This window comes from Zalophus californianus, chromosome 1, assembly GCF_009762305.2.
Source record: "Zalophus californianus isolate mZalCal1 chromosome 1, mZalCal1.pri.v2, whole genome shotgun sequence".
NCBI classification, from domain to species: Eukaryota; Metazoa; Chordata; class Mammalia; order Carnivora; family Otariidae; genus Zalophus; species Zalophus californianus.
Window position 1 is genome coordinate 147662474 of NC_045595.1, and position 15023 is coordinate 147677496.

The following is a 15023-nucleotide window of genomic DNA, read 5'->3' on the forward strand; positions in this document are numbered from 1 at the left end:
AGGATGGTGACATCAGTTAGGAAAACAGAGCACTATTAAAAATCCAGCATCATAAAACCTACGATGACACCCAGACAACTTTCCTCCCCAACAGACACGGCAGTGTGTTGTAGAAGCTGACATAGGAACTTATGAGTCATATTGGAAACAACATGGGAGAAAAACCCCCCAATACTCAAAGATTAAAAGCTCTGGGAAAAGCAAGGCGGGGAGGGAGGGAAGAAGTGAGAAGGAGACTGTGAGCATGAAGAGAGGGGGGGTTATGTCCAGAAAGGCTGGGAGAAAGGAAAGCTCAATCTCTCTCTTCCATTTACCTCAAATTCTGTAAGACAAACCAAATTAAACCATTTTTAAAAAGTAAAATATCAAATTTTAGGTATTACTCATCTAAGCTTTCCAAGGCCTTGCCTTGGCTTTTCTTTCTCCTCGTGGTCACTCCGATTTTGTTAGTATTTTTTATTTTGTAAAGGTCCCAAGTCAGTGGTGGTGACAAAGGAAGAAAGTGCACTGAAAGAAAATGAACGGACCTCCAACCTTAAAGGCAGGAATGACATGCGTGCAATTTATTTGGGGGCAGAGCTGACACAAGTAACAGACAGGCAAGATGACAGCCCATAGACGCCCCCCTAGTTCACAGGAAAGGTGTGGTGGAGACAGAGCCTCACGCTGACCTGCTCCCCAACTCAGAGCCCGAGAAGACCCTTCTCCGGCCCTGACTCAGACTCACAGCCCTTTTACCTTGAGGAGCAACTGATATTTTGTGATTCTCTGAATGGGCTTGATAAGGAAGTCGCTAAGCGTCAGCCTTTGATTTATCTCCTGTTTCACCTCCTGGAACACAAGGGAGTTATGTTAGAAGAAAAAGGAGCCAAAGGGCTGGGGTCCTGGGGATTAGGGGGCAAGGTGAGACGGACAGGCCTTCCCGTTTGCTAATGAAGTTTTAGAACCCTCAAACCAGGGGAGAGGGAGAGTTGCCCACACAGCTGCTAACGTGTTAGGAACAACACACAACGGCCACCTTCTGCAGGTCGGGCACCTTCCCACCCCGTGTCCTCCACACTCCGGCCCTGGGGGACACGCTGGAACGGGTATTCCGTTCTCTCTGCTGCTCCAGGGTCATGTCAGGAGGGCTTCTCCTAGGATCTGCGAGCAGTCAGCTGAGGGCTCTTCCCGAGGCGCAGCCTTGCCTCTCTCCCCTCCCCCCTCAGCAGCACTTCCGGGCGGCGGCACAACAAACACCCGCAGGTGCTTGCCAGAACCTCCTGAACGGGAGCGGAGAGCCTGACGTGACGGAGGAGGGGCGGCCGTGGGCACGGTCTGCGCTGGGGTCCCGGACCGGGGGCACCGAGCTCCTGAAGCGTGTCACCGTCCTTCCACACACGGGACACCGGGCCGCCTCAGCTCCCGCCACGGGAACTGAGCCAAGCCAGTGGCTCCCCGGAAGGGGTCCCAGCGCTGGGGGTGGGGGTGGGGGTGGCGGGAGCTGTGGCTGGACGATGGCTGGCCTTTCCGACTGCGGCTGCCTCGGCCCGAGTTTCTTCCCCGACCCCGTCTCAGCGAAGCCCGAGCAGCTTACTTCGAAGTACGCGTCGTACTCGGCGACGATGTACTCGGAGCGCGGCTTGTTCTGGCAGTACCACACGTAGATGTGCAGCTTCCGCTCCTGCAGAGGCAGACGAGGGGCGCTCAGGCGGTCGCCCCCCACCCCCGGGCTCCGCCTCAGAGCACCATGGCCCCACGCCCTGCGCTCTGGGGACACCGGCAGTTAAATATCACGGATACAAGAGTACACGCAGTAGGCAACAGCCCATCTTACCACACACACACAAAAGCAAGACCTCAGAGAGGGGGGAGAAGGAAGGCAAGTGGTGAAGAGCGGGAGAGAGGAGGAATTTTGGAAGGCATGGGGGCGGTGCCGAGGCTGCAAGGGAAGCACTCACGTGTTTAATAAAGAGCTGGGCCAGTCTGTCTTGCTCCTGGATACATTTTTCCAGTTCAGCCAGGAAAAAACTAAAAGGAGGGAGGGGGATAAGGGAAGGAAGCCACCTCCTTCAGAACAGTATTATTTCTCTGTGAGGAGATAAATGACACCAGACTTTCCCCCAACCCTACCCCTAAGGTCAGCTGCAGGGGGAGGACGGAAGGGTCCTGGATTCCCAGGATGCCCTGTCCTCAAGACAACGTGGCACTTACTCCTTATGCCAGTCGTAAATCTGGTGAATATTTCCAAACACGATTTTATCCTTCCCTCGCATGTCCTCAGGGACACCCTTTTCTTCTATTCTCTTCATGAAGCCCTGTAGAGCAGAGGCAGGGGTCAGCGGGGCATTTTCAGGAGAAAGCTTTATTGCCAAGCCCCATGTACTGCAGCTCCCCCCCCCCCCCCCCCCCCCGTGTAAATGCCCACTCTCTGCAGGAGTCTGAGGGCAAGCTCTTCTGCGGTTTCTTGGTGTCCAGCCAGGACTCTACCCCATGCAGAGTGACAGACACAACTCTGATGACGTTCTAGGTCCCTTTCTTTGTCTCCAGCCCCCTTCAGAGAAAGTCTTTTTCATCCAAGTATCTAAATGCCCCTAAAGTAAATCCCTAAGAAGAGCGCTGTTTTATTTACTACCAAGTTGACTCTTAACTGTGGACTTGTCAGTTTTGTCTTATGGGTGGATTTTTCTTTGTCTGTCCTCTTGGTAGCCATAACATTCTTCTTAAAATCTAAGGAGACTCTAAGCCCCAAGGTTTCACTAGGAGTGCCCTGCTTGTGCCCATGGTGTCTCATAGCTCTGAAGAATATATGTCCATATGGTTAAACGCCAAGGAAGAGTTCTTGAGAGAGTAACTGGTCACCTAAAATAAGGTGAAGGGACTCAGCTTTAACCGAGAGGCTCCCCCAGATGCTGCAACATTTGGGACCCCATCTCCCTCTGAATCTCTCATGATATTTCAGGGAGAAAAGAAAAAAAACCCTACATATTTCATTTGATCTATTGTCATTTTTAGTTTCATTTCTGCAAATAAACAGAAGTATTTGCACATAACTCACAAGTTAAAAACACCTCGGCCCAGATAGGGTCCAACATGCTTCTGGTTAGGTGATCGCAGACCCACCTTGAGCCACACATACTCACCTCCACCACAATCCCCAGATCCTTGACATAGTCTTTTTCTGTCTGTACCAGCTCATTCAGGACAAACCTGAGCAGGAGATTAAGAACAATGAGGGTTCCTCTTCAATGTAAAGCAAGAAATCTTCACACTTAAGTTGACAGGAAAGTTACTTTGGCACTTTTATGACAAGACACTTTGGCAAAACTGAGTTATGAAAGCTTTGAGGCCAAGGGCTCACCATGAGACTTTTCCTCCTCCATTTCTAACTCCATTTTGTGATTACCAAGAGGAGAAAGACATTTGCTTGATAACCAACCTTTGAGGCCTCAGAGACACCAAAATCAAGTGAGGCTTTTGAGATACAGAAGCTACAATTATTCCGATAGGTGTCCCTGGTAACCGGCCTATAAAAGCCCCAGTCAGGGCCAGAAAGGTTGACTGCAGATACCCCATAGTCACAACTTTCAATGCAGCAGCCTCCCCTCTCCCCCACAGACGTGGGGTGTAACCACTACAAGAACCCTTGCTTTCTTAAGTTTCTTTCTTGTTAATGATTTCCTCCTCTCGGAGCATTTGCTTTGTGCCAGTGCTTCATCTGGAATTTCTCATGCTTATATCAAGGGAGGTAGTGTAAGCCCTGTTTTATATAGAGGAAGATACTGAGGTCGTGTGCCCATGATGACAAAGTCCATAGCAGAGTTGGGATCTGAACCTATTGTACCAGAGTCCAAAGACTGCTCTTTCACTATTGCCCGCTGCCTGGCAAACTACTCAGACTGGTTCACTGGGGTCCCTGAGACCTCAAAACCAAGCACTTCTCTTTCTTTCTGTCCAGAGAGTAAAGAGCTGGACATAAAACACTCAGGTCTGTGCACGGGAGCAGGCTAGGTGCCGTGTGGCTTACTGGAGTCTGACTCCTACCAGCTTTTTTGCCTGGAGCCACACAATTGCATTTCTGGCCCAAGTGGCAGAAGGGATAGAGTTCTGGGATGTCCAAAGGCGACCCCAGCATAAGGGTTGTAACTGTTCTGAATCCAGGAAGCAATTCATCTGAAATTCTTGATCTATATGGCACGAGAAGCCAACAAATCCCCGGACCTGGGCCTCAGGGTGATGGGGAGAAAGCAAAAAGGAACACACGCTTCTTTATCAGCATGTCCAGTACTTCCAACCAGTTTCCTCTCTCCAATATACACAATCCACAATCATGTGTTATAGGCCACAGGAAGGAACTGGCAAGGCCAAATAAAAGCATTTAAATATATCTTTAGCATGACCCACGTTACTACTTGGAAGAAAGTGGCAGAAACCCACAGGAAAGTGGGAGTGGGAATTTGGGGCTGGGAGGGCCCTCTGGAGATGAAGTCCAGCTCCCTGTCTCCAGGCGATATTTTTATCCTATGCTATCTGCTGACAGACTGAGGGCTGTCCTGGGCTTTCCAGCCTCTAGGGAAGGGGACTGATTAGACAAGGTGCTGCTAGTGGGCCTGGCATCATTTCCCTTGAAGGCCCGATGAAATACTTAGGGAGATCATGGCACATTAATAGACATTCTGAAAACGTCCATAAAAGATTTAAGTTACAGGCAGCACAAGACAGTACATGATTAATTGCCAAATAAATTGAACTGATAATAAAGCATTTTAACAAATGTTCAGTTCTTATTAGTAAAGGTTATTTACAAGGTAAATGTTATTCTTTGGTCCAACTAAACCTCTTCCGGCTACAGGTCAGACCTATTTCTAACTTCTGTTTCACGATGGTGGGGAATGGCTGGTCTTGCACAGGAAATCTCTTAGAAGCTTTGTATTGGCTGTTCCCTCAACCAAGAACCCTTTTCCTCCATGGCTAATGGCTGTGGCTAATCGCTTATTCCTTACCTGCTTCTAGTCTTTGTGCAAATGTCAGAACCATTTAAAACTGCAACACAGCCTCAACTATACTTCAAATCTCCCTTCCTATTTTTTCTTTTTCTAGCTTCTAACATATTTACTAATTTATTTTTATTTTGTTTACTGTATAATTTCTCCCTTTACAGTGTACACTTGCCATGAGAGCAAGGACTTTTCTTTTGTTGTTATTGTTTGTTTTACTCACTGATATATCCCATACCTTGGTGCAGAATAGGTGTTCAACACCTATTGTTCAATCAATGAGGCGCTAAAACTTGAAGACAATCAAGCCCACTCTCAGCTTTTTTCTTGTCCTGGACAAATAACTTTGTTTTCACCTTTTCTCCAGGGAGCTCTCATTTAACCCTTTGATGTCTGGACTGAGTCTCCATTCTCTGTCCCTCCCCCCCCCCCAACTCCCTGGCCTCTCGCCTCACACAGAGTTCACAATTAGACATGTATATATATCCTCTCTTTCATCACGGCCATAAGTTACAGCAAGAGCAATGAGACATTGGTAACAGCTGGATTTTCAGGATAGCTCAGGATGTGGAGAGCTGTGGAGTCAGGCAAAAGAGTAAGAAGGAGGAGAATAAATGGGTAAAGAGAGCAAAAGAGGCAACAAACTTTTGTCTGTTGGAGCAAAATCAGACAATAGCACATCTGGAAGCAGGGCAATAGCTTACATGACTGCTTATGGACCTGTTAAACCGAAGTGACAAGAGGAGTGACAGGCTTGGCCAAGGACCACCTGCTACCCCAAAAGTCTCCTCCCTGATCTGAGTTTTGCTTGGCTTGACAAAGGACTGGAACATCAGCTCCAATGCTGCCTCATCTATGTAAAAACAACCCTGAGAAGCTGAAGAGAAGCAGCTTCGTACAAGTCCTAGAAAATGTCCATTTAGGGATGGTATTTTTCTACCTCTATTCCATTCTTGGGGTTCCCCTGAGTACCCATAAAGTTGAGGGGTAAGTTTGGAACTGAAGAGACACTTGCCCAGCTCCACTATGAGGTGAGAGCCCTGCTCTGAGGCCAGGCCCTGGCTATGAGGTTTCTACTTTTGTTTCCTGAGAAAGAAAGTCATAAATGTTCACTTTGCCTGTTTCCAGACAACAGAAGGGCCTGGCCTCACTGATTTTTGCTAATCCTCATATCTGTGACCAGGCTAAAGGAACGACAAGTCTGAGGGAGAATGATAGGCTAATTAGCAAAGGGACCAGTTCTCTGGGCTTTACAATCTCTCACACACCAGGCCACGTCCAAGACTCATCAAGCTCTGCTTCCAACATGGAGTCAAACCCAAAACAGGAAAATTAAAGTTTTGGAGGAATTGTGGTTTTGCATTAATGGTATCTGATATCTTCTTGATCATCTCAAATAACAGAAGACAGACTTGACATCAGGGTGGATAACTCAAAACTTGCATAAAATATGGGTTTTTGTGAAATGGGCTGCAATGTGAATTTTACTTACCCCCAACTATTAAAAAAAATTGAAGAAGTACTCTTGGAGCTAAGTCCACAAATGGATGCACAATTAAACAATTAGAAAAGGAGTGGAGCTAGGCTCTGCCAACTGACACAACAGATGCCTTTCCTACATATGACTTCCCTACATTTTGAGAAATGTTTCCTCAGGTGAAACCCTACCAGACTTTCTATCATGGATTCTCTAATATGGGACCATAATAGTAGTCCCATAGTTCCTGCACTTTGTTGTTTTCCTTTTATCAGCATGTGTTGTTTCTTTTTTAAGAGATTTATTTATTTGAGAGAGAATGAGAGAGAGAGAGAGAGAATGCAGAGGGAGTGGGAGATGGAGAAGCAGGCTTCCCTGCTAAGCAGGGAGCCCGATGTGGGGCTCGATCTCAGGACCCTGGGATCATGACTTGAGCTGAAGGCAGACGCTTAACCAACTGAGCCACTCAGGCGCCCCAACATGTTTTAAATTTCTAGCAGACTTTGGTTATAACCAGACTTTGTCAATAATAGCTGCTATCTCCCAAGAGAATACTTCAGCCTAAAATTCTTAAAGTCCGTGCCATTGCAGTGCCTTGTTTATCAATGTACACTGTACAGATCTAGGTCACCTTTACTTAGAATGAATGATATCAATGGAAACACAGTGTGGGGAACCCCTCTGTAATCCTCCCCAAACTTCCTCCGACCATAACCCATTGTACACATGTGCACTAGGGTAGAATCTGGAGAAATCACTTACATCCGGCCTCTCAGGGCCTTGGCTTTCTGTTCTTCTTCCAGGTTTCTAGGAGGTGTGGGTGGGGTCATCCCCTCATTCAGGCAGCCTACAGGGTCTTTCAAGCTTCCCCGGTATGAGCCTCCTTCTAGACTCTGAAAAGAGAAGAAAAACAGTCTTAGGGAAGTGTATATTGAAAAGTCATCTGGAGGCCCTTGTGTCCCCTTCAGCCTAGCAGCAGCCAACTTGGTAGACCAGTAGCCAAGGCAGTTCTCACCGAACGTCAGTGAAGTGCCAGGAGGCCAGGTACTCCCCTCTCCCTGCAGCAGACTGCCCAGAGCTGCTGCCTTCTCAGGCAATCAGGATGAACTTGCCGTCATGTGCTGCCAATTTCCCGACATCATGAAAACTGTCAAAGTGACTTGTATCTGGGTAAGAGCCACAGAGGTAAAGCTAATCATTGCAATTCTATGCTAATGAAGCAGTTAGAAAAGAAAATCAGTTGTGGGACCATCAAATGCCAATTGATAAGGGAAGGGCAGCGACAGGAGAGCTAGTTGGGTAAACTCGTTTGTTAAATCAGCTACACATTTTTTCCCCAAGAGGCCAATGAAATGCAGACAGGAGGAGGTCAATAGATTTAGCCTTTCCTAAAAATATCTTTGCTAAGGTTATTTACCAAGGGTTTTCTTTCATTTATGAATCCCTTTAATTTCTTTTAGTTAAGGTGCTGCAGCATTGAGAAACAAGGTAAAGGTATTAATACAGTACTCTAGAAAGAGTTAAAGGCAAAGGATTCTAACCCCAAATCTGTTATCACTGGATGATCTTAAGTGAGACAGCTGCAATTATTTCATGCATGCTTCAGTTTTTTTCAATTTTCAAATCAGAGCTCTCCTTTCTACAGATTTCTAAGGAATATACTGAGACAATAGTTGTATAATCCCTTGAAAAATTAAAAATATTCTACAATGATGAGCTCTCCCCCCTTGAAGCTGTTAACAAGAAGGATATTAAAAAAAGGATATTAAAAAATCTTAGCATTTTTACAGATGTCCTCAAAGAAAGATCACACAGCGACACTTAGCATTTCATTATGGAACATGGCAGAAGCAATGTGGATAAACAGTAAGCCTGGAGATCAAGGTCAAGGTGAGCGACTCTAAAACAAGTATGGGAGTCTAATCCAAACTACCCACACAAGAGGCCTATTTACAACAGTCTCTGTGGCTCAAAGGAAAGGCTTCACTTTGGAAGTCTTTGAAAACATCAGCCTTAAAGCCAAAGTCACAAAGATCAAAAAAGTCTCCAAAAGGGTGGGAGAAACAAAAGGCTTCAGCATGGTGGTAAACAGCCTGCACTTGGAGTATCTGTCTAAATTCTCGTAGCTGCTGTACTTCCAGATAGGACAAATAAAAGGAAAAGTCCAGGGGAATGAAACAAAAAGTAAATGAGGTGTCGGGTCATTCATTATATGAGAACAGATGGTGGATATTAAGAATTAAACCTGAGGGACACCTGGGTGTCTCAGTCAGTTAAGTGTCTGACTCTTGGTTTTGGCTCAGGTCATGATCTTGGGGTTGTGAGATCACACCCCACGTTGGGGGGGGGTGGTCCATGCTCAGCAGGGAGTCTGCTTGAGATTTCTCTCTCTCTCTCTGTCCCTCCCCCATTCTCTCTCTAAAATAAATGAATATGGGGTGCCTGGGTGGCTCAGTTGGTTAAGCATCTGCCTTTGGCTCAGGTCATGATCCCAGGGTCCTGGGATCAAGTCCCACATTGGGCTCCATGTTTAGCGGGAAGCCTGCTTCTCCCTCTCCCTCTGCCACTCCCCCTGCTTGTGCTCTCTCTCTCTCTCTCAAAAAAATAAATATATCTTTAAATAAATAAATAAAATAAATGAATAAATCTTAAAAAAAAAAGACTTAAACCTGAAAAATGTAAAACTGAGAAGAGATGTCAACCTTCTTTCCCCTACTCTACCCCAAATCAACAAAATGTACCAAGGCCAAGCATGAATTTGTTACCAACAGCAGAAACTAGAATTAAGAAGATAGTGCTTTCAAGTTCGAGAGAGAGAATTTCTTTTAACTTGTCCTGAAGTTATTTTACAGGACAAGTAACCGTGGAAGTTGTTATCCTGAGAAGCAGCATAGGCTAAAAATACGGAAAGGTCAAGGAGAGTTTAGCTAAATTTATAGATTCAGGATCTGTAACCAGTTATTAAGGAAATGAGAGTGTCTGGTGCTGGGGTCTGACAAGCCAGTGGACAGGCAGGCTTTTCAAGACATGTGACCTGTTCCCTGGTGCCATCCCCAGAGACAGGCTCCCAGGCAGATGGACCCAGCTGGTGACTGATCTGATTACATGCCTTTTACTTCCCCTCTTCCTTGTCCCATTGTCCTATTACAGCCTTTGTTCTGCAGCCTGTTGGCTGGCAGGATGCTGACTGCAAGGCCCAGGCAAAGAGGCTTACATCTCTGCCTACAAGGCTCTCCTGTGGAACATCCAGCTTGGCATGTCCACTTTCAACCCTCTAGAATGAAGGACATCTGAGGAGTCCGAAGTGCCACACAGGGAAATATGTTCCATATCTTCCTGCCTATGAGCAAAGCAGCCCAAATTATCTTTGGGGAATGATTCTCTGCAAGGGAGGGGGTGAGCAGGGCAGAGGCAGTGAGAGAGGAAGAATAGAGAAATAAAGGGTCTGGCTAAGCTATAGTCTGGGTAATCTGCCTCATAATGGCGTTGGCTATCAATGCTTATAACTCAAATGCCATTCCCTCTGAGGACCTGGCTACCGGAGCTGGAGTGGCGATCCTGAGTCCCAGCCACGGGCAACTAGGGGCGACCTGCCACTGTCCGTGCTGCTCCTGGTGGGAGGCAGGCAGCGGCGGCTGGGTAGATGGGTAGTGGGAGGACTTCTGCCTTGCCCGGGGCTCAGGCCACAATGGTCTCAGCAGGCAAAGGAGAAGGTGCACGAGGAGAGGGCCACAGAAGTTCCTCGCGTTGGTCCAAGGCCAAGGAACAGAAATGCAGATAGGATTCAAAGCAGTAGACTAAGTATAGAGGAAGGCTGTCCCCACATTAAAAATGAACACATTTCCTATCTGCTGGATTGTGGATCACACACCCATAAAATGCCCCTCCTCGGGACTCCTATAAGCACCCTTTACACACCCCTGCACACCAGTCATTACAGTGCTGCGACTGACCATCTGTTTGTACTCAAGCGAGCATTCATTGAGCATCTACTACCTGCTGAATACTTGCCAAGCACTGCAGAAATGAAGATGAACATGATTTGGCTTCCTACCTGCCCCCCACTCCCACCATAATCTAAGCTATCATGGGTGCTGTTCTAGACGGAAGAGGCACCAAGGAGGATGAAAAAAGGAGCAGGCTGCTCTCTGGGGGAGGAGGGGGTGGAGAGGGGAGGGAAAGGAAGAGGCAATGCTTGAACTGAGTATTGAGAAATAGAGATTTCACCGGGTCCCCTGATGGGAGAGCATTCCAGGCAGGAGCAGCACTCTGAGCAAAGGATCAAGCCTTGAACCTACCCAGGGCAGCCTGGGAAGCTGAAAGTAGCCCACACAGGTAGAATATAGGGTGTAAAAGGGGCGAGGGGTGGGGGGTGGCGGCCAGTGACTATGTATTGTGTGACTTGGGGTGCGTGAGCGCTTGGGAGGGAAGAGGGGAGGAGAGAGACAGACCACCCTGGAGAAGTATGCAGGGACACATCGTAGGGAGCCTCGTGTGCCACATTAAGAAGTAGAGACTTGACTTTCTAAAACCATTGATGAAAGGGTTTGAAGCAGGGAAGTAACATGACTGGATTTAAGTTTTAGGAAGATCAGTCTTAATGTTCCTAAGGGCTTTTCATGACTTGGGAAAATGTCTCCGATATGACAGTAAAGGAAAAAAGGACTTTTCTATACACTCTAATTAACTACATTATTTTTAAAAGGGTCTAGGAGAAAATATATCAATATTTCAGCATGGAATATGTCTAGATGATGATATTATCAGTGATATAATTTGTGTTTATACCCTTGTCCTTATTCCAGTTTTTCTTGAATGAGCAAATACTGCTTTTATTGGTTAAAAAAAAAAAGAACTATTAAAAAGTTTTTTAAAAAGAAGAAAGAAAAGAAAAGAAAATCCATCTGATAGTCATGTAGAGAGATGTCAGACTGCAGTCAGGGAGGAAATGTTGCAACAGTCCAGGCAGGAGAGCATTTTGAACACTAACCCTAGGGTGTGAGCTCCATTAAGGAAGGTTCTGTGCTCGATCTCAGAGCTGGCACATAGTAGGACTCTAAGAATTTACTGAATGTACTAAATAAGAATTTACTGAATGGGACTCTTGGGGGAGAGGTCAAAGGTCATCTGAAAAAACAACAGATAAGGGTGCTGGTCCAGCACCAGGCACCACACCAACCTCTTAGCTGCCCCACCCTGTTCTAAAAATTTATATAATATTCTCTGGACAAAAAGTACTAGATAAGAATCATTTCCAGGCACATTAAGGGTGGAGATGGGGAAGAAGATAACTGAATAGTAGAAAATGTCATGTTTAGGCAAATGACATTTCAGGTTTGTGACTTTGTGTTAAAAATGTTTTGGTGGAAATCGAAACTTTTCTATTTCAACAAGCTCAGAAACCTTTTCCAGAGAGGGAGGCCAGAGGCACCCAGTGCCTCAAAACATACATTTCCGCCATGGGTGTGATGTGGCCATTATTTCCTACCCTTGTTTCCTCTGGGCTCTTAACTTTGGCTAACTCTACCTTGCCACTGACGAAGCAGGCCAATTCACCTAGAGGAGAGCAAAGCATACATATACACAGAGGCAGCCTCGCCTAGTCGTGTTTTGTGGCCCCACAGGGCTGGACTAGAGAGGTGAATGCTGTCAAAGCAGGAGAACCAGAGGGCAGGATGTCTTGCTGAAGCAGGTGGACACATTCTAGGATGCCAGGCCACCAGGTCGACTGAACAAGAGCTCAATCCCAGCCAGCCCCTACCCCAAAGGTAGAAGATTATCAGTCAAGGGGCCATTGGTACCATCCCAAGCCCAGTGAACTACTGTGACATGCCACCTGAGGACAAGGGCTCAGACAGGAGGCATTCTTTCTAGACGCTTGATCTTTCATCTCAGGCAGGCTGTGAAATCCTGTGGCTGTTGAGAGACATGCGAGATTTTTCACATGGCCAGGAAGCTCTTGTTCCTCAAACTTGAGGAATAAAACCAAATCACATAGATTGTTAAGCTATCACCCTGCCCTGTTCACTCAACCACTAGTCTACTGGTGACAAATACTGTGTCCCCATGGCCCAGGACGTGTTTATGGAAGAAAGGGATGACACTGTTCCCTTCCCCTGACATTCACAACACAGATCACAGATGAAGTGGCTAAGAGCTAACATTTGTAGGATGCTTGCTTATCATTTCACAAAGCACATTCACACCTACTCAATCATCATGGTATCTCTTTTGAGATAAGATTCAGGTGGACAGAATCGTCACTGCCGATAAAGGAGATAAAAGCTCTCTTTTAGTCTACAAGTAGACTAAGTAAGGTGCCCACGGCTACACAATAAGTAGCCAAGGTAGGACTACAACCCAGGTCTCTGATTCCCTACATATCCACTACTGCTACCGCCCATCCTCATGTCTAGGAAAAGCTTTATTAAAAATTGCACAGGGAGGGGCACCTGGCTGGCTCGGTCGGTAAAGCATGTGACTTTTGATCTTGGGGTTGTTAGTTTGAGCCCCACGTTGCGGGTAGAGTTTACTTAAAAAAATAAAAAGAAAAATCACACAGGGAAAGCAGGGAGAGTCCTTATTCCTGGCTTGGAGTTAGAGACAGTATCTTTTTTTTATTTTATTTTTTTTATTTTTTAAAGATTTTTATTTATTTATTTGACAGAGAGAGACATAGCGAGAGAGGGAACACAAGCAGGGGGAGGGGCAGAGGGAGAAGCAGGCTTCCTGCCGAGCAGGGAGCCCGATGCGGGGCTCGATCCCAGGACCCTGGGATCATGACCTGAGCTGAAGGCAGCCGCTTAACCGACTGAGCCACCCAGGCGCCCTAGAGACAGTATCTTAATATGAAATGTGGAAAAAACGTGTGAGATCTATTCAGGGCGAGGTGGGTGGGTATCTTCTCTTGGTAAATAAAAGCAGTGATTCAAGACCAAGGCTGGCAGATGAGAACTCAGAAGTGTCTACTAATGTCCAGAGGGACTTGTCAAAGGAGTTCTAGGGGAGCTTCAGGGGTTTTTGTCTGTATTGTAGGTGAGCTGGAGAACACCTACCCTTATTTCCTACCAGCAACTCTGGGGCAGAAGCCTTGGTGCCGTCACAACCACGTGACCATAATGCACCAAGGGCTGCTCTGGGACTCCGAGACACAGGGATCTCCAGGCTTTTGGGTGGAGCAGAATTTGGTGCTATCTCTGGAACAACCAAAAAAGAAAGTAGAAAGAATCCAAGCCCTAGATATAAAAGTCCAAGTATGCTAGATGCTCCTGTAAAATTTCCAGACTCTGTCAATTGGAAAGGAACTTATTACCTCATCTCATACTGAACTGAGATAACTTCCACCCACAGGTCGACGTTCCACCCTCCAGAGCAACAAAGAGTGAGACCAACCCTTCTTTCCCACAGCAGTCCTCAATGAATTCAAGACAGCTCTTACGAGCCTTCTCTCTGCTAACTTCTCCCCCTATTTAACCCAGTACCTTCAACTTTCCTTCAAATGATATGAGCCACATGGTACGGTTTACCTCCTCTGGGCCCTTTCCACTGAGTTCAAGAACACTCGAGAATGCTGTGTTTGGAACCTGATACATGACTCATGCTACTCATGGCACGTACGGGCTGTAGAACTTTGAGGACAATGGGGCTGTTACTCTCCTTGATTGTACACTGTACTTTCACTAACCTAGCCTATGAACACACACTGGCTATTTTGGCAGCTGTCACACTGTTGTACTTACAGTCAAATAAAAACTCTGGAACTTTCATAGGTGCTAGGCTTTACCCTCTTCTCAGCTAAAGAGCTAATGAGGAATAGGAATACAAGCCTCAGAGGTACAAATGCAACTCGGGGTTCTCAAATATGCCTGGGGGAAACAACCACCTACTGTTGCTTCACTGCTCTCCCACAGTGGGTATGTACTGGGATGGGAGGAAAGAGAAAGCAGAGGGAAGCACAAAGGATCAAATTTTGGTGAGAAGATTCTGAGAAACCAAACTGCTGCTCCCTCATTCCTCTCCGTGACATGGGCTTGGTTTTACTTGTTTGGCCAAAGGAATCTCTATAATTCTGGGTTCGCTGCAGGTCCTCAAGAAGTAGTTATTGGTGGAAGAAGAAGTTAAAAGTTCTTATTGTGGGAACGTACCACAGAGCAACCACTCATCTGATAGAGGTTTGTTGAGGGCCTGTTACAGGGCTGATCTGCTCCACCAACACCCTCCACTTCCTCTCCTCTGGGAAACTTGCTCTCAGGGGACTTCTCAATATCTGCCCTTACCTGTTTAACACCAGACCCGCTGATCACACAACTAGAGGGCTGTGGGGACTCCCAGCAGTGCTCAGGTGAGCAGTAATAGCAGGATAAAGGTAATCCAAAATATAAAAAAATACAGCCTTTTGGAAACAAGTGTCTACTGATGTATGAGTGTAAAAGCCTCCTGTGTACTAATGGAGGAGGGAAAACCATGTCCCAAACGATCAATGGTCTTGCTGGGTAGGGAAGCTGCACAGATTAAGATAATGAAAAGATTAAGATACTTTATCAAATAACCCAACAGAACTATCTAAGAGC

At 46.4% G+C, this 15023-nt stretch overlaps 1 protein-coding gene across 22 annotated transcripts in view; it reads right to left on the reverse strand.

The window, feature by feature from the left end:
• The window catches only part of KALRN (kalirin RhoGEF kinase), a 646977-nt gene that overhangs the window by 54916 nt on the left and 577038 nt on the right, over positions 1-15023 (reverse strand). For all 22 annotated transcript variants that reach the window (XM_035724481.1, XM_035724478.1, XM_035724483.1 and 19 more), the window contains 6 exons: positions 7216-7346; positions 3123-3189; positions 2194-2297; positions 1941-2010; positions 1577-1663; positions 739-831 (listed from right to left, as the gene is read on the reverse strand). In XM_035724481.1, the coding sequence (XP_035580374.1) occupies positions 739-831; positions 1577-1663; positions 1941-2010; positions 2194-2297; positions 3123-3189; positions 7216-7346 (552 nt within the window). The remainder of the gene's footprint in view (positions 1-738; positions 832-1576; positions 1664-1940; positions 2011-2193; positions 2298-3122; positions 3190-7215; positions 7347-15023) is intronic.